Source organism: Eleutherodactylus coqui, chromosome 5 (genome assembly GCF_035609145.1).
Source record: "Eleutherodactylus coqui strain aEleCoq1 chromosome 5, aEleCoq1.hap1, whole genome shotgun sequence".
In the NCBI taxonomy this organism is placed as follows: Eukaryota; Metazoa; Chordata; class Amphibia; order Anura; family Eleutherodactylidae; genus Eleutherodactylus; species Eleutherodactylus coqui.
In genome coordinates, this window is record NC_089841.1 from 268,504,724 (window position 1) to 268,532,395 (window position 27,672).

General features: G+C 45.6%; 1 protein-coding gene across 3 annotated transcripts in view; it reads right to left on the reverse strand.

Moving 5' to 3' along the window:
- Window positions 1–702: 702 nt before the first annotated feature.
- Window positions 703–27,672, reverse strand: part of R3HDM4 (R3H domain containing 4) — a 40,888-nt gene continuing 13,918 nt past the window's right edge. The window contains exons 2-8 of one of the 3 annotated variants that reach the window (XM_066604655.1): window positions 21,702–21,856; window positions 16,558–16,685; window positions 14,697–14,814; window positions 8,684–8,769; window positions 4,543–4,628; window positions 4,322–4,377; window positions 703–1,974 (exon numbers count right to left, since the gene is read on the reverse strand). In XM_066604655.1, the coding sequence (XP_066460752.1) occupies window positions 1,871–1,974; window positions 4,322–4,377; window positions 4,543–4,628; window positions 8,684–8,769; window positions 14,697–14,814; window positions 16,558–16,685; window positions 21,702–21,856 (733 nt within the window). In that variant the 3' untranslated portion in view covers window positions 703–1,870. Of the gene's footprint in view, window positions 1,975–4,307; window positions 4,378–4,542; window positions 4,629–8,683; window positions 8,770–14,696; window positions 14,815–16,557; window positions 16,686–21,701; window positions 21,857–27,672 lie in introns of all 3 variants that reach the window. The other 2 variants (XM_066604657.1, XM_066604656.1) reach the window with 2 other exon arrangements.

Consider the following 27,672-nt stretch of genomic DNA (forward strand, 5'->3'; position numbering starts at 1 on the left):
GCTCCAACGACAGGCTGTGCCTCTCAAAGCAGACTGAAATTGACTAGCACTGAGGTCAATTCTAGAACAGATTAGATGGGGCAAGGCCACTTATAGACAGATGAGAACTGACATCGCTCACCCATCACCACGCCCCTCAGCCCCAGGAAAGGCAGAGCCACTGCTAACACCTAGTCTGGCCTGAAAGCCAGGGGAAAATCTCAGAACAGCTGCAACAAAAGCCAATTAGCAGCAAACTGTTGCAAGCTTTTAGTTTAGAAAGGGGAGAAACAGGGTTCCTCTGATGTAAGGCACTTTCTATGCCTCCTGGTAGCACATAGCAAAGTGTGACAAGACAATCATTGTGTGACTACTGTGGAGGACCCTCTGGGCCACTACACTCACACCCTGAGTGCCATGATGCCAGGAGTTAAAGAATGTGACGCCTCTCATTGGCTGCAGTGGTCTCCTGATTCCTGTGACATCATCTGGAATCTCTGGGACTACAGCAGGCTGCAGCGCTGGATCCCGATGTCCGCAGGGGGGTAAGTATCTCTTTATTATTTTACCCCAGGGGGTCCTATTGTAGATGTCCAGTAATTGGATAACCCCTTTAACTATGGTGCTTACACACCCACAAAAGATAGTACCGATCATGATACGATGCATGAAAGTTCCACAGATGAGCAATTAAGACAAAGGAATAAAAGACGACAAAATACATTTTCTTTGAGCCCATTTATTGAACACACTGTACCCACATGTACTTAATTAGCACCTCCAGCTGCATGCAAGCCATGCTTTAAAGGGAACCTGTCAGGTCCTATAAGCACCATAACCTAAGTTCATGGGCTCATGGGTGTACTTTTCATACTCATCTGCCTCCTGCTCCCCCCACGATCTAATCAGGAATCTGGCACTTGGTTTTTGGACTCATCTCTAAGTACGTGCAGTGAATACAGAGAGGAGTCTGATGTGTGGACCAACTGCTGGTTTCCTGGGTGGGCGGTGAAGAGACCAGGAGGCAGGAAAGTATAAAAAGCCCATCCACAGACTTCGCTCCCCTATCTGAAGAGCCCAGAAGCTTAGATTCCCTTTAGGATCATTCATAAACTCCTATGAACAATAAAGTGTGCCTACAGAAACTCTCGTAGAAGAATGAATTCATGAATCAAGGACTCTGTCCTCATACAGTCACAATTTCACTCTCTATGGCAGTGACAGCTAATTCTCCGACACCATACCCACAGCATACATTACCACAATGTGGTAATAAAGCAATTTCTGTGTAGCGCCAGGTTGCAAGTGTCCTGTGCAGAGGGGAAAAACAAAAGTCAGAAGGCACTGCTGTGCTTCAATGGCTCCGCGCCCCTTTGTTCGAGAGACTGGAGGGGCCGAAAGCCATAACTTCAGTAGTCAGTAACTTGTGGCCCATTCCAGCGATATGTCAAAACCTCTCAGAACAAGTAGTTTGTGAGAAGGGGCCACACCTTACATCAACACACGTATATTTCTTTAAGACAAAATTTCTCCAAACACTTCACTGACAACATCATCTCCATAATCGTGTGCCGCAGTCAATGCTTCCTGTGCTTGTACAGCTGGCTATACAAATACATATATGTACAATTATACATAAAACACCTTGGATTGGCTTCATTTGTTGCCTATTACTCTGCAATAAAGGTTATTGGCCAGCTGCGAGCTGCAGGACCTTATGGCATAAGAGATTCTGCACCATTTACAAGGCCCTGTAACACAACTATCAAGAAGAGAGAGAAGCAGGTGACAGCAGAGTAATAACACGCAGTGCAGAGTAATAAGGAACAGGGCGGCGGCGGCTGGTGGACGTCTTGCTGGGTAGATCCGTTCCACTAGTGAGAGGCTGGCGTCAGCATTTCATCTGGAGGTAGGAGGAAAGCAGTAATTCCGGAGGGCAGAACTCGCGGTTCCGATTTACCACGCGCATCTGACGTTTGCCTTCCAAATTGGAACCTTGAAAGAAAGTAAGAAGAGAATTAAAAGGAAGAAGAACCCACTGGTGATATAATTTATCACGGTGCAGGGGGCAGGGGTGCAGGTGTGGCAACTAGCTAGCTCACAGAGTTGTGGGGCCTGTACTTTACTTCTACCGCATTCCTGAATCGGACAGCTGGATGGCATCACCCCGCCAGCCAAAGGCTCTGTGCAGGTAGCGTCACATGACGCTGTTGATGACAGCTTACATGACAGCTGTTGATACTAACCACTGTCCACTGTCTGCTGGGACCCCCAACAATTATGAGATTGGGCAGGTCCTGTCTGCCCCTGTACGAATGGAGAGACGGCTGTGGATGCGTCTTGCTTCTCTATTTATTTCAGAGATAGCTGAGTGCTTGATCTACTACATGGGTACTGTCAGGGCTCGAACCCGCGACCTTCTGCACTCCAGTCAGCAGATGTCTCCATTAGGCCATCCAGGACTTGGGCAGCTCCTGTGCTGAAACGTAGCCATGCTTCTCTGTTTCCCTGTCTTGTCTCCACCCTATTCTTGATTAAACTTCCTATATAAACCTGGCCCTTTTCCCTCCTTCCTTGTGTGATTATTGTGCTCCACTAACCATTGATCAAGCTCCACTTCCGTCTGCTCCTCTGCTATTCAACAGAGACCTTCTGATATCAACCCCTGGCTTCCCTCCTGACATGACCTGCCTCCTCCATCTGTATTGCAAACATGACCTCCCGTTGCCGAATCCTGACTCGTCCCTGACTACTCTCTTCAGACCTGCGGCTACTACACCTGAGGCTCCAACCCAGTGCCTAAAACTGCTACAGGTCCATGACCACCAGCGAACTTCTGAAGAAATGACTCACAAAGGCCTACAGCACTAACACATCCAATTAGGCCCAGCCATTACTAAATGGAAGTGGCTTCTCCAGAGGACGCCCCGCAGAGGTCTGAGCCAGCAATGGAATTTGTCAAAAACTGTCAATTTCGGCTAAATCTCCTTTTAGGTCCATGACTATTCAGTAATGGGGATCACCGACGACATCAAATGATTCAGAGCGGCTGAGAAGCACCTTCTTAAAGCCATCTTTTGAGCGCTGCCTTGGTGCACTGTTAGTGCACTATTCGTTCATATGTGATGTCTAGCAAGCCAGAAATCACGGATGATTCTTATAAGTCCCGCACACTGATTTTCTCAGTGGGTGGCGCTGATATTTTTTCAGCTGGTAAGTAAAAACTGCTGCTTTGTTCTCAGAGCTATCGCGGTGGTATCCCGCTCTGCCTGCATTATTAGCTACTTAAGAGTTATGGAAAGATGAGCGCTCAAAACTGTCACTCTAACTGTTGTTTGACCGATTTTTGAGTGATTATTTTTTTTCGTGTAAATGGGCCTTTAGAGTCTACTGTGATAGGCTTAGTACAATGTACTGCATACGTAATGCAGTGTACTATCCTAACAATCCTGTGTTTTTGAATGCATTGAATGAGAGTCCAATAGCCTGTTTTGCCGCAACCCATCATTGTAATATGTGGTGAAGAGAGTTAAAAAGTGCTTAAATGCACCACAATAGAGCAGACAGTACTTGAAAATTGCGGTATTAGACACGCTGCATTCGAACACTAGTGTGCGAAGCCCCATTGAAACCAATCAAGGCATTGAACAGCATTTACCGCGGCCTGTGGCCTTAAGGGACTAAAAAAAAATGGGGGGGGGGGGGAAATTCTATAAAAAAAGTTTCATTTGAGTAAAATAATACCAGTTAAAAAGCACATATTTTTCCTCCCAAAAATCCTTTTAAAATAGCTAAAATCCAAAAAAAATAATTTTAAAAAGGCAACACAATCGATATCACTGCGTCCATAATGATCCGGACGATGAAAATATTTTGTTATTTATTGCACATGGTGAAAAAACAAAAAAACTTGTTACTTTTTTCGTTCTCCCAATAGAATAGAAATCCAAAAGTGGCACAAATAAAACTACAACTTCCTGCAAACCAGCGAGCCCCGCCGGGCTCCGTTACTGCAGAAAGAACAATGTTCTGGGTTGTAGAACGCAGCGATGCAACTGTTCTTTAAAAAAGTAGGGCTTGTTGTATAAAACTTGTGGTGGCAGATAAGAAAGTTATCAGGTTAGATTTACTGAATGGTGAACGCTGCTAAAACAAAAATAATGGCGTACGTCTTGCCCCAAAAACCAAACAAGCCCTCATGAGGCTGTCAGTGAGATGATGAAAATCGTTTGTCCTGAAGACAAAGAAATAGGCCGGTCACCAAAGCGTTAAGACTGCTTAGTACATAGGAACAGAGCTCCTTTCCCAGTCACCACCCCAACACAAACCCCAGAGTTCTTACTGGCAGAGGCCAGATCCATGTACTGACACACAGCATGCAGCAGGAGGCGCTGGTAACTGCGGAAGAACAGACGAGAAACAGTAAAACAAGTATGTAGCATATAGAACGTGACGCAAGTGTCTCAAGAGCATGAATCCCCCGTGACGCTCCCTGCGTCTACCCTTCACCCCTCTCTGCTACTCTTACAGTGATATATTCCATGATGCCAGGAGACTCAATACCTGTTTTCCATCAATGCAATATACACAGATGCTGGGGTGACGGAGAAGAATGAGAGCATCTCCTCTTCAAGGACCTCCAGTGTACCCTGCGTGGAGAAAAACACTTATTAGGGTGTCACACGCCAGCGATATGGATGGAACTCGCACGGAAATAACAGACTAGTTTCAATATGCTTATTCATATGGGTGATTTTCGCTGGTAGTGATGCTGTAAGATCGTTGCACGTCCTATTTTGGGGTGATTCCTCACAAGGAGCCACCCGTTATTTCCTATTGGAAGCGCTCGCGATTTTTTCAGGTGTGTGAAAAATCCCAAGTCCATAGATGCGATGCTTTTTTAAAGCAAGAATGCATTGTACTCGCACCAAGAATGTAAGATATTGGTCAGAGTCCGTGTGAATACACCAACCCAGGAGCAGAAACCAGGCTCAGCCAGGCTAAGAGGACTCCGCTATGATGACCTTTAGGTATGAAAGTGTAGAAGCTCCCTCCAAAGGGAATCCATCATCATGGAGAACACGTGGCCACACTTTTTTTTTGTGGTTAGTACAATTATGACACCAACAGTTTTTTTTCCAGTTATGCGCTAACATTTTTTTACATTATTGCATTATTCAAAGTTCCATAACTTTCTTGTTTTTCCGTAGTCTGAGGCTCGCAGTTTTGTGTGATGAGCTATAGTTTTTATTAATACCACTTTTGGGTTCAGACGGCTTTTTTTTTTTTTTAAATCAAACTTTTAATACAGTTTTTTTGGAGGCAAAATGAACAAAATAAGTATGCTGCCTTCATTTTTTAGTTTCTTTTAATAACGTTTTCGCCGTGCAGGATAAAGTGTGTTCGATTTATTGTACAGGTCTTTATGGATGCAATACCAAATATGTGAGTTTTTGTAAAAATTTTGTTATACACAAAAAGGCGTATTTTTGTCATTTTTTGACGGCAATTCTGTGTCTGTGTCTTCAATGATAGGCGTTGTCGCTAGTGACTAATTATTTTAATTGGACCTGGTATTAGTGATTTCTTACGGATTTGTATCCAGCTGTTGGTCTTTGAGAAGCTGTCAGGTAAATCTGATTGGTGTGAATGCGTGAAGTGCTATTAATGTAAGTATAATGCGGTATTGAGGTCTGCTCCGATTGTCCTTAAAGGGGTTGTCCCGCGTCGAAACGGGTTTTTTTTTTTTTTCAATAGCCCCCCCGTTCGGCGCGAGACAAACCCGATGCAGGGGTTAAAAAAGAAAACCGGAGAGTGCTTACCTGAATCCCCGCGCTCCGGTGACTTCTTACTTACCTGCTGAAGATGGCCGCCGGGATCTTCACCCTCGGTGGACCGCAGGGCTTCTGTGCGGTCCATTGCCGATTCCAGCCTCCTGATTGGCTGGAATCGGCATGTGACGGGGCGGAGCTACGAGGGGCGGCTCTCCGGCATGAGCGGCCCCATTCAGAAAAGAAGAAGACCGGACTGCGCAAGCGCGTCTAATCCGGCGATTAGACGCTGAAAATTAGACGGCACCATGGAGACGAGGACGCTAGCAACGGAACAGGTAAGTGAATAACTTCTGATAACTTCTGTATGGCTCATAATTAATGCACAATGTACATTACAAAGTGCATTAATATGGCCATACAGAAGTGTATAGACCCACTTGCTGCCGCGGGACAACCCCTTTAAGTTTGCATTTGAGGTTTAATGGTCTAAACGAGTGGCTGGACTCAAAGGGGTGCAGCTGGATGATGTGGAGAGAGGAAGTGTGTATTGGGTCCCTCCCCCAAAAAAGGAGGGTGTGAGGGAAAAACTCTGAAAAAGCCAGACTGACAAAACATGAAAGTTGCCAATTATAAATATACGGATGATAATGATAAATCTTAAGATTGTGTTGTAAACTTGATTAACATCATTTGTAATGTTTGAATAAGATCAAGGAATTATTACTGTTTGTTCAAAAGACCCATGCATGAGCTGTCTGTGTAAAGTATATAGAAGTTGTTCATGTTGTCATAGAGATAGATATTTGTTTGCTGCAGCAGAAAGCTAACAGGGTGACTCTGGGCAGAGACTGATAAAGCTGACATATAAAATCTTGTTTCATTAATTTTCAGTAATTTTCTCACATAGAAACTTAAAATTTGGCTCGAGCATTGATTATGTCATAAATAGGAAAAGTTAATGAGTCCCAACTAGATTATTCAATTCTATGCGCAAAAGAATTAGCGTCCAAATTTTACGTGCGGAATGTAATTTTTTCACTTTCCGGTGTCATAGAAACGGGAAATTTGGCACGAGCATTGATTATGTCATAAATAGGGAAAGCTAATGGGTCCCAACTCGATTATTCAATTCTATGCGCAAAAGAATTAGCGTCCAAATTTTACGTATGTAATCTAATTCTCTGACTTCCTGATGTCATTTTATATAAAGGAAACGTCGCATGGTTGCCTCCCCGTGGTGTTTCCTGGGTAACGCAGAGAACTATGCAAAATGGGGAACATATGTTTTTCCGGTATCGCTAAAGTAACCACGACTTCATAAGATTTTCCGTGTGAACACCAGATAGACACCAGTACCAAATTAACTCGGGCGAAGCCGGGTATATCGGCTAGTGTATGTATAGGCGTGATGCACCTAACAAAAATGGACATTTTGCACACCCTCACTGGGCCTGGAAAGCAGGCGCAATTCTAGGAGGACCCAAAAGGTATGATGTTTAATTCATTAGGAAACACACATATGATAGAAGCATTAGGAGACGCCTTTGACTATATTACTGATACTGACCAAAATGAATATACTAAACTGATTCTTGTAACCAAACAACATACTGTCGTCTTAGACAATCATATAGCCTCATGAGGAGGGTCAGTTCAAAGAGTTGTAATCATTGTTCTCATTTTACTGTTTTGAGCACTAATTGCAGATGTTTTTCAGGAAAATCGTCAGTGATATTTGTGGAGCGGTCTACCCCTGATTAGAGATGAGCGGGCATACTCGCTAACGCAAACTACTCAAGTGAGTGGTGCCTTATTCGAGTACCTGCCCGCTCATCTCTAAAGATTCGGCTGCCGGCGGGGGAGAGCGGGGAGGAACGGAGGGGAGATCTCTCTCTCCCTCCCCCCCCCCCCCCCCGCTCACCGCCGCAACTCACCTTTAACCCGCGCCGGCAGCCGAATCTTTAGAGACGAGCGGGCAGGTACTCGAATAAGGGACTACTCGCTCCAGTGCTTTGCCTTAGCGAGTACGCTCGCTCATCTCTACCCCTGGTGTGCATTTTATGACTGTTATGACAACTGCTAAGTTACCATGTACCTTGTATGGAACAACTGCATGTACTGTGGACATCACATCCCAGAATAAAGGACCGAGGGACACTTAAACCTATTGGACTATTATTGGACAAGAACTAACTAAGTAACCTTATAATATTTGCATATATCTTTAAGGTTTATGTTTTCTACAATTCATATGAATACTGGCTGAAGTATAAGGAAGGGATAGAAGAGATCTGAAGCAGTTGGGAGAATGGGTTTGAGGAGTCAGAGGAAGATCTCTAGACATTCCTTGGTCTCTGTGAGGCAGGGCAAGGAGAGCAGGTCTTTGTTTTTGCTTGATTAGAGAATAGCATCAGTCTTGGTGGGGCAGCAGAACCTTCCGCCACTGACTGATATTCGGACATTCTGGGTCTTCATTGATGGGCGCTGTCACTAGTGACTGATTATTTTAATTTTACCAGGTATTGGTGATTTCTTACGGACTTACAGAAGTTCTTTAACAATAGAAATGAGTAGATTTAATGGTGCACAGAGGCGGCGGTGATCCCGGGGAATATAGGCACCTTTCTTCCTACTATCACCCCTCTTACCAAGCAGAGCAGGGCTGTTCCCCCTAACTGTCATATTTAGGGAGGGTCCTCTTTTCAGTTGCAGATCTAGTCATCGCCTGCGCCCGATCAGAGGGTTTGCCCACTCATGACTCCACCGTTAGGGGGATCTGGATGTTGGAGAGGTTTGGCGTATTTAGCTGTGGTGAAGATCCGCGCCTGGACTTAATAACGTGGCTTCTTTCAGTTTATACTGCAGGTTTAGCGTGGGACAAATAGTTACGATTACGAATACAAACTATAAGGAAATGAAGAGTTTCTAACCATTGGTATCTGGCGTCTTCTCAGGGTACAGCGCAGACTCCGGTTGATCCTCTGGTAGCATTCCTCCGGGCTGTAAGCGGGATGCTCTAAATGGGGAGGAAAGGCAACATCAGAAGAGCGTGGGGGCTTTATCCAATATTATCCGTGCAGACTAGATGGAGCGTGGTGGCTTTAGGCAATAATATTATCTACATTACCTACATTGCCTCCCTCATGTCAATCCATCACCCAGCACGGGCTCTTCGCTCTGCTAACGAAACTAGACTGTGCGCCCCTTTAATTCGAACGTCTCATTCCCGCCTCCAAGACTTCTCCAAAACAGCACCGGTCCTCTGGGATGCACTACCAAAGGCTAGCCGAGCAATCCAGGACTCGCAGAACTTCAGGCATGCTCTAAAAACGCACCTCTTCAGGGAGGCATACCGCATTCCCTAAACAAACCCCTCTGTACTCCGCCTGATAACATGCTCCCTGACCTACTGACTGCAATCCCTGCTAGCCATCATAAACCGCTCCTGCAGTCATACCGATTCTGCCATCACACGGCTAAATGTCTGACCATTGTCTGTGTGTATAGCATCCCTCACTATCCACCTCGCCATACTGTGCACATCTCCACCCCGCCATATCATGCACATCTCCACCCCCTTTACCTTCTGTATCACCCCATTACTTGTAGTATGTAAGCTCGTTGGAGCAGGACCCGCACCCCTATTGTTTCCATCAACTGATTACTATGTAACTGTGGTTCTGTAATGCTTGTATTTTTTGTCTTTCTGTATTCCCCCGTCTATGTAAGCGCTGCGGAATATGTTGGCGCTATACAAATAAAGATTATTATTATTATTATCATCAATATCCGTACAGACTAGATGGAGCGCGGGGGCTTTAGGCAATAATATCCGTGCAGACTAGATGGAGCGTTGGGGCTTTAGGCAATAATATCCATGCAGACTAGATGGAGCGCGGGGGCTTTAGGCAATAATATCCGTGCAGACTAGATGGAGTGCGGGGGCTTTAGGCAATAATATCCGTACAGACTAGATGGAGTGCGGGGGCTTTAGGCAATAATATCAGTGCAGACTAGATGGAGCGCGGGGGCTTTAGGCAATAATATCCGTACAGACTAGATGGAGCGCGGGGGCTTTAGGCAATAATATCCGTGCAGACTAGATAGAGCGCGGGGGCTTTAGGCAATAATATCCATGCAGACTAGATGGAGCGCGGGGGCTTTAGGCAATAATATCCGTGCAGACTAGATGGAGCGCGGGGGCTTTAGGCAATAATATCCGTGCAGACTAGATGGAGCGCGGGGGCTTTAGGCAATAATATCCGTGCAGACTAGATGGAGTGCGGGGGCTTTAGGCAATAATATCCGTGCAGACTAGATAGAGCGCGGGGGCTTTAGGCAATAATATTCATGCAGACTAGATGGAGCGCGGGGGCTTTAGGCAATAATATCCGTGTAGACTAGATGGAGCGCGGCGGCTTTAGGCAATAATATCAGTGCAGACTAGATGGAGCGCGGGGGCTTTAGGCAATAATATTCATGCAGACTAGATGGAGCGCGGGGGCTTTAGGCAATAATATCCGTGCCAACTAGATGAATCGTGGGGGCTTTAGGCAATAATATCCGTGCAGACTAGATGGAGCGCGGGGGCTTTAGGCAATAATATCCGTGTAGACTAGATGGAGCGCGGGGGCTTTAGGCAATAATATTCATGCAGACTAGATGGAGTGTGGGGGCTTTAGGCAATAATATCCGTACAGACTAGATGGAGCGCGGGGGCTTTAGGCAATAATATCCGTACAGACTAGATGGAGCGCGGGGGCTTTAGGCAATAATATCCGTACAGACTAGATGGAGCGCGGGGGCTTTAGGCAATAATATCCGTATAGACTAGATGGAGCGCGGGGGCTTTAGGCAATAATATCCGTACAGACTAGATGGAGCGCGGGGGCTTTAGGCAATAATATCCGTACAGACTAGATGGAGCGCGGGGGCTTTAGGCAATATTATCTGTGCAGACTAGATGGAGCGCGGGGGTTTTGGGGAATAATATCCGTGCAGACTAGAGGGAGCTCGGGGGCTTTAGGCAATAATATCAGTGTAGACTAGATGGTGCGCGGGGGCTTTAGGCAATAATATCAGTGTAGACTAGATGGAGCGCGGGGGCTTTAGGCAATAATATTCGTACAGACTACATGAAGCGCAGGGGATTTAGGCAATAAAGCAACACAAACGACCTGATATTTTTATTCTATGGGTCAGTACGATTACTACGATACCAAACTTATATAAACTTTTTTTGCTGTAGTACTTGTATTCTTTTTTAAAGATATTTAATTTTTTTCAATTATTTTCTGCGATCATTTTGAGCGCGTGATAACTATATTATTTTTCTGTCGACGTAGTTGAGCAAGGGCTCAATTTTTGGCGGGATGTCCTGTAGTTTCCGATAGTATCAATTTGGAATACATACGACTTTTTGATCGCTTTTTATTGTGTTTTTTCTGGGAGACACGGCAACTAAAAAAGTGTATTTCTGGCGTTCTTTATTTTTTTTCCTTGGACGACGTTCACTGTGCAGAAAAAATAATGCACTACTTTTAATAGATTGGACTTTTACGGACGCGGCGATACCAAATACATATTTTTATTTTATGATTTAGATTTTTTAATAATGGATATGGCAAAAGGGGGGTGATTTAAACTTTTATAATTTTTTTTTTTAAAACAATTAAAAAAACTTTATTGATTTTTTTTTTTATTTTACTTTGAAGTCCCCCTGGGGGACTTTAACATGCAATGCTTTGATCGCTCCTGCAGTATGACGTAATGCTATAGCATTACGTCATACTGCTTTTTGACAGGCAGTCTATCAAGCCACCCTGTGTGGATGGCTTGATAGGCAGTCTGTTAAGGCAGCCCTGGGGCCATTCATTAGGCCCCCGGCTGCCATGACACCTGTACGGCTCCCCCGATCTCACCGCGGGGGTGCCGAGCGGGACCCCTGAGGGGATTTAAATGCCACTGTCAGAATTGACAGCGGCATTTAAAGGGTTAATAGCTGCGCTTGGCCGAACGGCCGAGCGCGGCTATTGCCCGCGCGTGTCAGCTGTAATGAACAGCTGACGCCCGCGCTGTATGGAGGGAGATAGCACCGCTACCTCCCTCCATACACGTCCTGCAATAGCAGGACGTAGTTTTACGATAGCCCCGTCACTACGGGGTTAAACTTATAAATATTTGTTGTTATAAAAACAAAATAAACATTTAAATTAAAAAAAATAAATAAATTTCGTGCAATCTAATTCCAAATAAGGCCTACTGCACACGGGGGCGGATTTGCATTGCATCCGCCCATAAGAACAGCTGATTACTGAGCGCCCCAAGGGAACTCCTGCTGTTCTCCGCCCCACTAATCAGCTGGTAGCAGGGAAGGAGAGGTGTCCATAATGTGTGTGCAGTTCCGGGCAGCAGCTGTCTAAGAAGGACATATGATCATATGATGACAGGTGCTGGCCGGTCCGAATTTCGGCATATTCGCTTTATAGGACACACTGACTTTCTCCCCCGCTTTGGGGGGTGGGAGTGCATTCTATAAAGCAAAAAATACAGTGTATGCATGTATGTATATACACACACACTCCTAGTGGAGGGATGTTACTGACAATGTCTGTTGTAGTATTATATACATACATACACATTATATATATCTATATATATAAAATTGAATGTATGTCTGTCTGTCTGTTTGTCCTTTATGCGCTACACCATTCATCCGATCGCCATGAAACTTTGGGAAGTTGTTGAGTACACTCCTGGGAAGATTATAGGCATAGTACAACTATCCTATGATAACGGCGCGCGTGCGAGCATCGTCGACAGTTACGACCCCCCCACGTAGATCGTTCAATTTCCATCATCTATATATATAGATTGAATGTATGCGTGTGTGTCTGTCTGTGTGTCTGTCTGTCTGTCCTTTATGCACTACTACACCATTCATCCGATCGCCATGAAACTTTGGGAAGTTGTTGAGTACACTCCTGGGAAGATTATAGGCATAGTACATTTATGCTACGATAAATGGCGCGCGTGCGTGCGTCGTCGACGGTTACGCCCCCCCACGTAGATCGTTCGATTTCCATCATTGCCACTAATTCTCTCACTTCCCGATGTTGTAGAAACATGAAATTTGGCACGAGCATTGATTATGTCATAAATAGGAAAAGGTAATGGGTCCCAACTCGATTATTCAATTCTAAGCGCCAAAGAATTAGCGTCCAAATTTTACGTACGGAATCTAATTTTCTCGCTTCCCAATGTCATAGAAACTTGAAATTTGGCACGAGCATTGATTATGTCATAAATAGGAAAAGCTAATGGGTCCCAACTCGATTATTCAATTCTAAGCGCAAAACAATTAGCGTCCACATTTTACGTACGGAATCTAATTCTCACTTCCTGATATATATAAATGAATGTCTGTCTGTCCGTCTGTCCTTTATGCATTACTACACCATTCATCTAATCGCCATGAGACTTTGGGAAGTTGTTGAGTACACTCCTGGGAAGATTACTGGCATAGTACATCTATCCTACGATAGGTGGCGCGCGTGCGAGCGTCGTCGACAGGTATGCCCCCCAGACAAAGATCGTTTGATTTCCATCTCAAGCACGAAAGCAAAAGGCATTACGAGCAACGGGATGAGTGTTCAACCAGAAAATGATGCATCCGCCGAACGTTTCGCAAGACAATTGCTGGATATTGAGAATGCTGAGGTAAAATGAAAGCTGTGCTGTGATTGGTTGCTATTTCTTATACTGCTGAGGTAACATAAAAGCTGTGCTGTGATTGGTGGCTACTTCTTATACTACTGAGGTTGCATGAAAGCTGTGCTGCGATTCGTTGTTATATATTATACCACTAAGGTAACATGAAAGCTGCGCTGTGATTGGTTGTTATATTTTATACTGCTGAGGTAACATGAAAGCTGCGCTGTGATTGGTTGTTATCTAGATATATAAAAATGAATGAATGTCTGTCCGTCTTCGCAGCAACGCGCGACGGGTAAGCTAGTTCTTTATAAAACACACACAGTCTAGGGGAGTGATGTTACTGACAATGAACTCCTGATTATAAAGTCGCTCATACTTGGGGGTTGCCTGTAACACAGAAGTGGAGGGTACAGGAATATGGTGGTCAGACGGTCATCCTTGTGTAGGGTATGGTGGAGTTTCTTTGCAGTCTTCCTTAGTACCTCTAGTTGCGGATTGTAGGTCACTACTAGAGGTACACAACTGTTCCTTCCTTCTCTGTGTATAGGAGTAGTTGATTCCTGGGTATCCTGGTGGCTCTGGTGATTCCTGGGTATCCTGGTGGCTCTGGTGATTTCTGGGTATCCTGGTGGCTCTGGTGATTTCTGGGTATCCTGGTGGCTCTGGTGATTTCTGGGTATCCTGGTGGCTCTGGTGATTTGGTCATCAGTTGAGGTGGGATGGTAGCCCTGATTTATAAATGTCCATTTAAGATGGTGTAGATGTTCCCTCTCTGTCTGTTGGGTTGGAGCAGATCCAGTTGTATCTGATGGCCTGGCTGTAAACAATGGACTCTAATGTTTGGGGTGGAAGCTGTCCCATCTGAGGTCTGTGGGCTACTACAATCTCACTTAGTGCCAGAGAACGTCCGCTGAAGCCGGCAGACGGGACCTCCAGCTCTGAGCGGCACATGACAATACAGCACAGCGCTTCACTCCTGTCCTCCCATCATGCACTGCTCGCAGGAAGCTGTGGGCAGGAGAGGAAGTAGCAAATGTGGACAAGATGTCAGAGGAAGTGCAGATATTTTTCGGGGACAGGTTCACATGACAGGCAGAAAATAAAGAAGGTGGCTAGACGGGTACAGTGACCCTATTACAAAATGACTTCTTACGGTGATGTACATTAGATTTAAAGTGTTAGTCTGTGCCTGGAAGACCCCTTTAAAAGAAATAAGGCCTCAAATACCTGTCCTCTTATCTTTACACTTATTCATCTTCTCTCTGGGCTTCCTGACTTCCTGCTCCAGGTAAGCAAGTACTTTCTCCTGTTCTTCTCCAGAACGGTTCATGAAGTCATTCCAAATCTATAGGGAGAGAAGTCACAAAGCATCAACTAATGTAGAAATAAAACAAGTCAAGTGGTGATCATTTATGGCACATCCCACATCTTGGAATCTCACATCTTGGAAACTGGATCCCCCGACCCCTGATCACAGGATCCGCAGCACCCATAGAATTTACGGAGGTGGTGACTGTGCTTGCATATGGTTCTCCCTTTTGAAACCTTGAGCGTTTATAGAGAGTTGAGCAAGTTGTGTTGTCCATACACTTCAATGGAAAAGTGCAGCTACCACTCCATTGAAATCTGTGGCTACATCAGTGCATTGTGAATGGTTGAAAATAGGTCATGGGGCCACCTTCTTGCTTTAGGAGAAAGTTCCACAGTTGGGACCAGCCCCTACAAATGGACTGGAAACATTTTCCACAGATGTGTCATATATGTTTAGGAGAGAACACCCTATAGGGCTTTGTCCCTAACTGCATTAAATGGGAACCTGGCAGCATCAACTAGTGGCAGAGGATCTGAGCGTGGCACCAGGTTAGTGCATCTCATAAAATAAGCCTCCATCTGCTGCAGCGTGCAGTCCAGGATATTAGGGAGCTCCAGCCACCCCAGCCCCGGCTAATGATTGCCCACTTTGCTCCCATTAACCATTTCCAATCCACTGTCTGAAGACATTATGATTTAAGGCTGTACAGCTCCGATGTTGGAAGACGTCCGTCGGGGTTCTCTTACTGTATATTGCCAGTCTCTCTGCTGTTGGAGCCTATCCAACGTGTCACCTCATGCAGTACTGGCTTTACCCAGCAGATGGCGTCATTGTCTAATGGCAGAAAAAAAGAGTAAGCCCCTTAGGAAAACCAGAATACAAATTGGATTGGAAAGGGTTAAAAAAATTGCATGAGAGGAATACATGATGCCCTTGCGTCAAAGCAGAAACACACAGATTTTATGAAAAGTACTGCTCATGAAGAAGTGACCTTGTGCTGCACTCAAGGTCGGTCACGAGTTTATGCCATCCTCACGTATGGCAGCATGGAAACAGCTACAGATCAAGCAGTTCTACGCAGCTTGCATGGCGGCCTTCTGACTCCGTACGGCTTCGGAGTACTCGGCTGACTATGGATAGTACCTGTGAACACAGGATACTCTGCAATATAAAGGCTTACTAGAAGGTCTGATGAAAGTTTTTGTGACGTTGGCATCGCATGAGCGCCCGCGGGGCAAGAAGTCTCAGATCACTGGTTTATGCAAAGGGAAAAGTTCTAGAAGACTTCTGTAGCCAAGGAAAAATGTAAAAAAAAAATCGCATCACACTCACATGAAAATTGCATCTACAGCGAGCGCGATGTGATTAACCCTTTCCAATCCAATTTGTATCCTGGGTTTCCTAGGGGGCTTACTCTTTTTCTGCTGTTATACAACAGCGCTATATGCTGGCTAAAGCCAGTACTGCATGAGGTGACACGTTGGATAGGCTCAGACAGCAGAGAGGCTGGCAATATACAGTAAGAGAACCCCGACGGACGTCTTCCAACATCAGAGCTGTACAGCCTTAAATCATAATGTCTTCAGAGGTCAGACAGTGGATTGGAAAGGGTTAACTCGCTCATAGCAAATAGGCCAGTTTTTTGCAATATTGCAAAAAAAATAGGACATGCTGCAGTTAAGTGCACATATACCATCTATAGATCCCTCTACCAGGACGCGTGGGCCAGCAGTGAGATCTGTCGGCTACAATGCCACTTACCTCTCAGTAACTTACCTCAATGTAGATCTCGTTATTACAGGCTTCTGCAAATATACTGGGAGATGCGCATATACAAGAGTCAACTTCATCCGCAGCAGCAGCAACACACTCGTCCCTTTCCAGCAAACTCATCAGATAGCGATCTGAAAACAGAAAAAACGAAAAACATTTAAAAGGGAACTGGTCAGACCCCTGAGTGCCTGGACGGGAGCCGGCTGGGTAGGAGGAGAGACGTGAGGATTTCAGCGGTCTGCCACCAATACCGATGGGGCTCGCGCTTTAGAAAATCTTACTTGATACTAGCAGGACAATATATATATATATATTACACACACACTCCCTGCCCTCCTCTTGTACGTAAATGCATGAGCTTCATTACATCCGGCCCCGCAGAGCTTCAAAAGTAAAATTTGCAAAACCACTAAACTGATCGCTAGTGACAGGCCGCTGAAGTCACTATACCCCGCTACCCCCCGTCCGGCAGCTCCAGGGACCCAGCAGGTTCTGTTTAAGGTCATTCAGTGATCATAGTCATCATTTCCTACAAAGAGGCAGATCTGCAGATGGACCATATATGGACCATTGTCCATATTCATTTGGCTGACATTATGGGTTCTGTATGAACCCCCTCTGAGGGTCAGACCTCACGCAGCGGCATTGACATGGGGCCTTTGTGGTCTTTAAAGGAGTTTTCCAGGATTTCGATACTTGAACTATCCTTAAAAAGGTAATGAATATCAGAATGGTGGAGAGGCACGACTAAAAGTACTCCTGCCAAGTCAGCTGTTAAAGTGGTGGTAGTGCTGCTGCCTCTCTCCTGTGTACCAGGCACTGCGCCATACGTTTCTCAGTGGCGGCACCAGGTAAGACAGCGCAGCCTCATTCACATGACTGGATCCGAGCTGCACGAAGGCCATATGACTGATGAACGGGATGTTGCAAGCCAAGGAAGAGGGTCGAACATGCCACGGCCTCCTCAAAGAGCTGATAGGCGGAGGCGCTGTGAATCAGCCCCCCCCACTAATCACACATCGCAGGGTTTACAAGTACCCCTTGTGGATAGCGCGAGATCAGAAGAGATCCTGCTCCATCTGGCAGTGGGAGCCGGCCTCAAGCTTCAACAGTGGACAGTGACCCCCGCTGTTAACCCCTAACATGCCGTGATCTACATAGCGCTCCCTCTGTGACATCATCGGACCCCTGCAATGTAATCAAGGAGGGCTGACGGATTGCCATGGCAAAAGCACGCCAGATACAGGCATCCTGCTTTGCCATTGTCTAATTATTGCTATTACTAAATGACAGAAAAAAGTGTAAAACAAAGAAAAATAGGGGAAAAAGCACAAAAAAAATTTTTTTTTTTTACTTACACTATTAGTATAAAAAAAAATTCCACATATTTGTCATCGACATATCCGTAACGAGTTGACCACACTTTTTTATCCTGGACAGTAAAAAAATGTAAAAAGAAAAAAAAAAAAAGAACCCCAAAAAAAGGAGGCAAAATGCTTATTTTTTTTCATTTTACCTCCCAAAAAACGCAATAAAAAAAGTGATCAAGAAAGTCAAATGTATCCTGAAATGGTACCCATAAAAACTACATCTTGTCTCGCAAAAAACAAGGCCTGACAGCTCCATCCATGGAAAAATAAACAAGTTATAGGACTTTAAAAGAAGAGATTTATAATAAAAATTTTAATTTCCAAAAAAAAACGGTTTTCATTGCAGAAAAGTGGAAAAAACCTTTAAAAAAATTTTTTGGGCATTATTGTAATCTTTTGCACACGCAGAAAAAAAAGGTATTGTGTCATTTATGTTGCATGATTAACACTGTAAGGCCTCAGTCACACGGCGCATCGGCACCCGTACACCACCACCGATGCGCCCGTGTGACTGACATCAGCAGACGGACGCACCTGCAGACGGCCGTCTCTCTGCAGCGCCGGAGGAAAGAACACGACTGGCAATGAAGCCGCTCACATGTTCTTTCCTCTGGCGCTGCAGAGAGACGGCCGTCTGCAGGTACGTCCGTCTGCTGATGTCAGTCACACGGGCGCATCGGCGCCGGTGTACGGGTGCCGATGCGCCCGTGTGACTAAGGCGTAAAAACAAAAAAAGAAACTAAAAATAATGGCAGAATTGAGGTGTTTTCTCTTCCCGCGATCATAAAAAAAAAAATAAATAAAAAACTACAGTTCGCCATGCAAAAAACAAGCCCTCATACGGCCGTGTTGATGGGGGGAAAAAAAAAAAAAAAAAAAAGGTTATGGCTTTTAAAAGTGGAGATAAAAATCCCCCCAAAATAGGCCGTGTCCATAAGGGGTTAAGTAGCTGGCACTCTGGTCAGCGGACTGCTCTCACAAGATCAGACCTGATGAGTTGGGAGGCTTGTTTCTTTCTCCCTAGTGAAGGTTTTCCTTGAGAAGACACCCCATTTTATTCAAGTCCTATTACTACACCGATGGCCCTTCTACACGGGCGACAACCGTTTAACCCCTTAAGGACCAGACACTTTAGGGATTTCACCCATGTGGTGGTTTAACTGTCCTATTTTTTTCTCCTTCAGCTACCAAAATTATTTTAGCTGCGTTTTTTCTTCCATGACATAAAGGGCTCGTTAATTGGATATCTTTTTCACTGACTTTTTTCCCCCCATTTTTTAGTTTTATTGAAAGAAAATTTTTTTTTGAACATTTCTAGTTATTTTTTTATATATTTTACACCAAAATAAAATACAGGCACCGGTTCCTCATTTTGTTTCCGACAATTTGATATATATTAATGTGTGTGGTTTTGGATTACAGGGCACATACAGTGTCGGATTTGGCTTATTTCCTTTTTTTCTGTATATATTTATATTTTATTCTGTAATTTAATTTTACTTATTTATGTAATTATAGTTTTTACCATCTATGGCCCTTCATTTACCAATCTATGTCCCCCATTTACCAATCTATGTCCCCCATTTACCATCTATGTCCCCCATTTACCAATCTATGTCCCCCATTTACCATCTATGTCCCCCATTTACCATCTATGTCCCCCATTTACCATCTATGGCCCTTCATTTACCAATCTATGTCCCCCATTTACCAATCTATGTCCCCCATTTACCAATCTATGTCCCCCATTTACCAATCTATGTCCCCCATTTACCATCTATGGCTCTTCATTTACCAATCTATGTCCCCCATTTACCAATCTATGTCCCCCATTTACCATCTATGTCCCCCATTTACCATCTATGTCCCCCATTTACCATCTATGTCCCCCATTTACCAATCTATGTCCCCCATGACGTCATATAAGACCTCTGAGGGACATTCATGTTTTTGTGGTTTTTTTTTATTTGACACTTACCCACTGTAGCTGGGTCCGAGTTAGAGGAGAAAACATCCACTGTAGTGACATTAGTCACTGGCAGAGCTGATCAGGGGTTGCTAGGACCCTGTAGCTCTGCTGTGCCAGGGAATCCCAGCAGTCACGTAACAGCCGGCTCGTGTACCGAAAGATACTTTTTAGTACATAGCACTCTTTGAGCATGTATTAGGGAAAGAAGAAGGCAGAAGGGGTTAAAACCCCCTTCTCAATCCTCCTCTAAGTTATCAGCCCAGGAACCAACCTACTTCTGATTGATTACAAAAGCAGGGGCTTTAATCCACCACCGTATTTTTACTATGTGCTGCGATTAAAGACCAGGACCAAGCGCTGTAATTTACTGTGCTTGGTCCTCAATGGGTCAAACGTCTGCATGAGTGCCGACGTCCCCGCTAAAGTGGCTTGTGCTCATGTAGAGCGTTGACACTAAGAGACTTATCGCTGGATCGTGGGCTTCTTGCTCAGCGCGTCACCTTCTATGCAAAGGGCCGAGCCGGGAGCGTTTACACGTAACAGGAAGGTCGCGATCTAGCAATAGTTCTTTTTGCTGACTGAATCACCCAGTGTGAAGCCGTAGGTGTTGTATAGAGTGGGCTGAAAAATCAGAGCCGGACCCTTACTCGGCTGATTCAGGCATCTGGCACCCGCTAACACCGGCCCGTAACGGCCGTGATCAGAACCAGTAAAAACTACTTCGTAAAATGTGAGTCCGCACATCGCTCCGCTGATGGAAAATAAAAGTTACGGGTCCTAGAATATAGTGTCAAAAAAAGTTTATTTTTTAAAAGCAATGAGACAAAAAAAACCAAAAAAAAAACAACTTTATAAATTTGGCATTCGGCCAATGTAGAATAAGGGGTAACATGCCATATTTGCTGCACCGTGAGTGCAAGAAAAACAAAAAAAGTTAGTTTTTATTTCCATTTCAGGCCACTGAAAAATCTTTAAAAAAAGTTTAATACATGATGTTACATTAAACACAGCTATTGGGGAAAAAAATACAACTCATCCCGCAAAAAAAAACGCAAAAAGGTTAACAGAAAAATGTATACACTTCTTGCTCTTGAAAAGTGGGGTTACAAGGAAGCGGTCGGCAGTTCCCAGTAAACCAGCAGGACTCCTTCTAAATCTACTTATCATATAAGTAATGGCAGCGGCGGATCTTGGAAGATCTTGTGTCAGATTTTACTTGCCCTGAGGAGTTCCTGCCCTTTCTCAGGGGACGTCATCTGTTCTGTGGAGGGCATCGCAGGCATCAGCCACTTTGTACTGGGAAGGGGCGGAGTTTTTAAAGAACTCAGCATGAGAAGATGGGACTGGTGCGTCCCCGTTAGCACACGGCGCTCTCAGTACTTATACAATAAGCAGATCGGGTAAAAGCCAAACTTCACCGTCACACGTTCTTAAGAAAGGTTTAACATTCTGGGAACTTGCTGGCAGGATCCCTTTAAGTAATGCACTCGTGGAAACGCCATCGTACAGTAAGCCAAAAGCGTACGGCCATCACAAGACGTTTCTTAAAGGGGCCATACAGGAAGGTCACAAAACAGTTGCTGTTCATTGCAGCCTGTAAAAATCCATTACCAGGACAGGAGAAGGCCTGTGCAGACTGAAGGGGGAGGGGTGTTCATATAGGTGTAGCAATAGGCTCCGCCTCCTGCAGTCTACACAGGCATTCTCCCATTCTAGGATTGGTTTCTACAGGCTGCACGAATGGCATTCCTGTACAATCCCTTTAAGAGAGGTGCTGTGTAGAACTGTCTTCACATGGATTTTCTCACTGTTTTCCAGGCGACGAAGACTCTTGCGACCTTTGGCTTTAGGAGTCAGATCAGAGTTTCGGATGGCACGGTTTATATAGTATTGCTTGCGTTTTGTACTGGACGTCTTCTTGGATGGAGAGCTCGGCAAAGTGGGCAGGCAGTCCTCAATCAACCTGGAAGAAGAAGAAAGTAATTAGAGCAGCGGACCCCCCCGAGCCTCAGACGTCACCGCTTCCCCCCAACCCCATGTACTGCAGGCTGCGGTGTAGTGTAACTGCGCAAAGAACACAGGCTGCCGTGTACTAAGAGTTTTATCATCAGCACTATTAGAAGTGGTTCTCTCTCTACACAGATTCACGGTGAAATTATAAAAGTACTTGATTGGAGGTAGTCATGCGGATAACGGGGTCCCGTGTACCGTATCTGCAGAGTGTGGTCCATACATGGCAGCAAACTCTGCTTTACACTTGGGGATACAAAATATTGAAGACTATGCGCCCCTTGGACGTATACAAGGATGGGATGTGAGTGACGTAAAGGCCCGTTTACACGCAACGATTTTCATTTGAAAGAACGAATTAACAACTTTTTTGCTTTCAAATGCTGAATGAGTGTTTATGTGAAGAATCTCCGGCCGGGAGGTTTTTAATTAGTGTGAAGAAAAGCCATTATCTACTGCGGCTCGAGTCATTGCGTTTAGCTGGAGGAGCAATCAGCACTCCTGCAAGTTGACTGAAAGGCTGAATGAATGGCGTTTCAACCCAAGGACAATGTGAACAAACGAACAGCGATTTTCATGCCGTCTAAAACTCAGTGATAAACGACAAGTGAACAAATAGCCCGCGACGGCTTCGCAGTTACACGGAACGATTATCGCTCACTTTCACTCGTTTGAAAGAATTCTGAGCGATGATCGTTGCGTGTAAATGGGCCTTAATACGCTCAGAGCTCGATTAAGGCTACTGCGTCACATGAAACACGTTTCTGTGTAATTCTATGAATATTCCGACAAGGTTGATTTCATAAACAGTTAATAGCGATGCATGCAAAACCCCCTCTTTCCCGCGAGCGCGCTTCGGATTGGTATAGAGACAATCGCTGGAACGTTACCTTGGCACCCAAGGTCAACCTTTAATGCCACTAAACGCCTTTTAAAAAAGGAGAATTACAGTAATTTGTGCTACATAAATGGAAAGTATTTGTGGCATCAAACGGTTCGTGCCAGGAGGCGCGCAAAAAGCTGCACATACAATTCACATAGAAGGGTTTCACTAACGTAGAACTATTTGTATTACAATCTAGAACAAGGCAAGTCCAAACTTTGGCGTCCCGGGTCTGTCCGTCCTTTAGAAGGTGACACGTGGCCAGACGTACTGAAGGTTATGTACAATACACTGCCACAACATTTTTTTGTAAGTTGTCCCAGCGCATATAAAGTGATAAAACAAACAACTTAGTAAGGGGTCTCGCAGACCACCTGCACAACTGCGGTATTAGTGTATCTTGACTCCACCATGAAGTGCAGGTGCAGTCAGGACTGACAGGGGTGTCACGCACCCTGTAGCCGATTGGCTGCGCAGCAGCCTGCCACATAGGTCCTGATAGGGCACTACAATTAGGCTTCCAAATACATTCAGCGGTGCCTGGAACAGCCAGAGAACACACGGCCTTCCTGACCACCGAGGCACAAGCCGCAGCATGGCTCGGGGTTTTGCACTGAGGTAACATTGTCCTGAGCCAAGTTTTCCAGCACTGCTCCACAACACTGAAACCCACCCCCAAGCTATGTAACTTGCCGGCGGCTGCAGGCAGGCGACAGGGCCGGGGTGAGACGCAGAGTTTTCTCCGGCGGCCGAACACTACTTGACCACATGCCGCAGGCTTTCCCCGAACCCTCCCACCGGATGCATCTTTACCGGCAGCGGCGAAGAAGCGATGAGGCACCCAGCTGTCAGTGGGGGAACGCATGGCACGGATCTGACAGTCCCGACGGGTGTGGACAAGAAACGCTGACGGCGGCATCAGTCAGCGAGGGAATGTCATCCACGGACCTCACACTGACGGCTGGGGAGCACAAACAGTGAGGCCGGCAGCCGTCACTGGAGGAGCGTCGGACACAGAGGTAACAATGCACGCAGCACACGCGAAGTGGTGACTCCGGGAGCTGTGAGCGGGGGACCTTAGGGTGAGGGTAACATTTGTTATGAGGCTTAGATTATTAAATGTTAATGCAGCATTCCACACTGTACTACCAGGACCTGGCAGCCTTCACCCTATCGGGAGCTAGCGGTGTGAAAGGGGCGTCCCTCCTGTCAAACCCCTAGCTTCCGGTGGCGTCAAGATACACTAATAGCCACAACTGCTATACCTCCTAAACCCTGTCCAGTACAAGGCAGCAGTCCTCCTCCCGTCTGTCTGTCCTGCTTGTTCCTTAGCAGGACGTAGGGGACAAAGCTGAAGGCAGGGAGGCTGCAAGATTAGGGCTCTTCTACCCTCAACGATTGCCGTTCCTATGTGAAAGAACATGAGGAACAATCGTCCCGCGCAAAAGGGCCCGCACCTCTAGGAGGGATCTATCCGGAGTCAAGACCCTTTAACATGGAATGTTATTCAAAAGAGCAAAAGTGAATGAGAATCATCCAGTGTGAAGCAGCCATCGGCAGAACGATAAATGGTTTGCTTTTTGTTGTTCGGTTTAAATACTGATCGTTCAGCCGTTGTCACGTCTACAGGGGATGTGAACTAGAAGGACTTCTCATCTGAATGAGCCAACGATGCATCTGCAGGCTGCCGACAGAACTCGGACATCACTCGCGCGTTCAAACAACAAGTCGGCAGGTCGAAATGGACCCCAAAGGTGAAGACGAACTCCGCCCAGCTCAGCTTGCTTACAAAAGCAGTCAGTGTGTTAAATAACCTTTAACCCCCCTACTTGCCAAGGAGGCATTTCTTACATCCTTGCAGAGAATCACTTCAATAGCCAAAGACATATGAAATGCATTATTGCTACTAACGGATAGATGTTGGGCAATTTCTGCAGTTAGACCATGGATCTTGGGCTTGTTTTAAAGCCAAGAATCTTTAAAAACAAAAACAAAACGGCAGCTCTAGGTGGGATCTAGAGGGTACGTTGAAGAGGGCCTCCCCCTAATTCAAGATAGATTATATATATTATACACATACATACACACCCTTGCAAGAGCAGAAACACCATGAGATTAATTTGTATTAAAACAAAATTACAGTTGGGAGGGTAAATTCTTAACTACCGTAGTCCACAGAGAGAAGTGTGAGAGTCACTTTTCTTAGACGGCACGATTGTCAATTGCAGAGCGAGTGGGTGACGTCATCGGCAGCTCGTTCGCACTCACGCACGCTGTTTAGACAGGCAGATTCATGTTGATCCATTCAACGACAATCATTCGCTTCTCGTTCAGCGTTACATATTCTCATGTGAACCACTGAACAAAGTGTTTAAACGGAACGAGTGAACAAGCCAATAACGAGTTTTAGTTCTGCAGAAGCTGAACAATACGGGAAGGAAGGGGGGGAGGGGAGACACGGAAACCCTCTTCTTATGATCCGTGGTGCAGCAATTGGACCTCCACTGATTTGACTGGGCACCACAAACCTAAAGACAGGGATCTTTTAAAGGGAACCTGTCATCAGGTATGAGCACCATAAACTAAGCATTATATAGCGCTCTAATGGAGTTGGAGGAGGCCTTTATTATACTCATCCATCAGCCCTGAAGACCTCCCGGAATATTCTAGCTCTCGTTTACTATTATTTATACTTTATAACATTTTACTTTATTTTCCATTAGACAAAATCTGCGATTGCCCCTCCGCACCGATGGGAGGCATCCATGAAAGTGGGCTGCTGGCTGCATTTGTATAACTATCCCATACTGCTGGCCATTATATACATGTAGAGCGCTCCTGATCATCACACGGTGGCCATGGCAATGACGGCCTCTTATATAAGGAGAGCTCCTAATGCCTACTATATACAGGCCTGCATTGTGTGGGATTACCCAAATGTAAGGAGTAATGAAGGGGCTTTATATTGCAGTACATTAGTCTCGGCTGATAGCTCCGTGGTCGCCGCCGGCAGCCGCGCAATTAGCCGTTAGCAAAGCCTATACTTTATGCTTTGGCTTTCTACGGCTTGAAGCCATTTTCACAGCGGTGACACGTTTGTCCTTCAGTATGTGGGAAGTTCTGATCAAGTCTCCTTACTGCAGGAGGACACACGATGGTATTCTAAATCAGCGATCCGGCCGTAGGGCTCATTCACACAAGTGCAATACGCAGTGAATAGAACCCCTCATTTAAAGGAGTTTGTTCACTTGAGCGCTTTCTTCTCCCACGCGATGTGCGATTGAGTGAAATCCCCTACAGCGCGTCCTATCTGTACCGCAGGCCGCTGAGATCAATGGGCGTGTGTAAATACACAGGAAGCCTACTGTAAGCATATACTTACAGAATACCGCTTTAGGAAGTCGTGCCACGTGGCGATGTTTAACCTGTATTCGGAGGGGTGTACAGCGCACAACATGGTCCCAAAAATACAATATAAGACCAATTCTGCACAATGCTGAAGGGGGAGTCCACTGACAGATGTCCCAGCTGGGCACCTGGCTAGGTCTGTGATACCCAAAGGAGTGCGCAGAACCAAGTGTTCTCCTCACCTGGAGGGGCAGGTCGACATGATGGTTCGGGGACCCCTGTTGTGTCTAATTTAAGGAATGACCCAACACTAAATTTAGGCCAATGACACACTGCCGTATTTTACTTCCTGCTTTGTGTCCATAATACAGACCTATGTACCTTCCTGACCCAAACATCAAGCACCAGAGAAATGTACGATGCTCGGAGTCTGGGTCTGGACGCTAGCCTTCAGGCCAGGACGCACCACTGTCTTATGGCACAAAACGGAGGCCATAATACAGTAGTGTCTCACTGGCTCAAGTTATACCCCAAAACAGTCACAAGCTGCAACTGTTCTTGAAAAAACACACACACACACACACACACACACACACACACACACACATATATATATAAAAGTAGTAAAATAAATAACATAGTATGAAGGGCTGAAAATAGGCATATATCCAAATCGTTCAGTCTATTACCTCCCAATGTTGATCCAGAGGAAGGCAAAAAACCCCAATTTTCAATCAAAATTATCCCCAGATCACCGACCCTTCTGAGTAATCAGTGGCCGTAACATACAATACTGTAACCCTCAGCCCCCCAGGCAGCCCCTCTTATACTTTTTTCGCAAACGATAAAGTAAGAAGGTAAAGGCCGCCTGCACACGGGCGGATTTCCCGCGGGATTTCCGCCACTGAAAGTTTGCATAGGAGTGCATTACAATACGCACTCCTATGCAGACGGCCGCGGTTTGGCCGCGCGAAATCTCGCGCGGCAAACAAACCACGGCATGTCCTATTTTTGTGCGGGGCACGCACTCACCCGGCCACCGGCTCCGGTCTGCGCATGCACATGAAAGAGCCGGGGCCGCCAGGCGCGGGTGAGTACGCGCTCGTCCCTGCAGGCTCTCGGGTCGGGTCCCGCGGCGAGAATTCTCGCTGCCGGATCCGACCCGCTCGTCTGCAGGCGGCCAAAAACTGTTTTTATGGTTATAAACATACGGTATGACACCAAAGGCAGCGGCCCCAGCAAAAAAGAAAAAAAGGCGACTACATATTGCACATACCACATGTCTACGCACAACGCTACATATTATTCAGCAAGGTCTCTGCCCAATCTCCTCCCAGCATGCTTTACACTGCAGCTCTGCTTATCCTGCCGTTCTCCATGAAGAACTGTTTGCTATTACAGCATCTATGGAATAATTCTAGCACAGCAGTGTATAACATTAGATTTCTAGGCAAATAACCCCCATACACCGCAGGTAGACACAGGGGCGGCTCGCAGAAGCGTATGCATAAAACAGCGTGTATAATGCTGCATTCAAC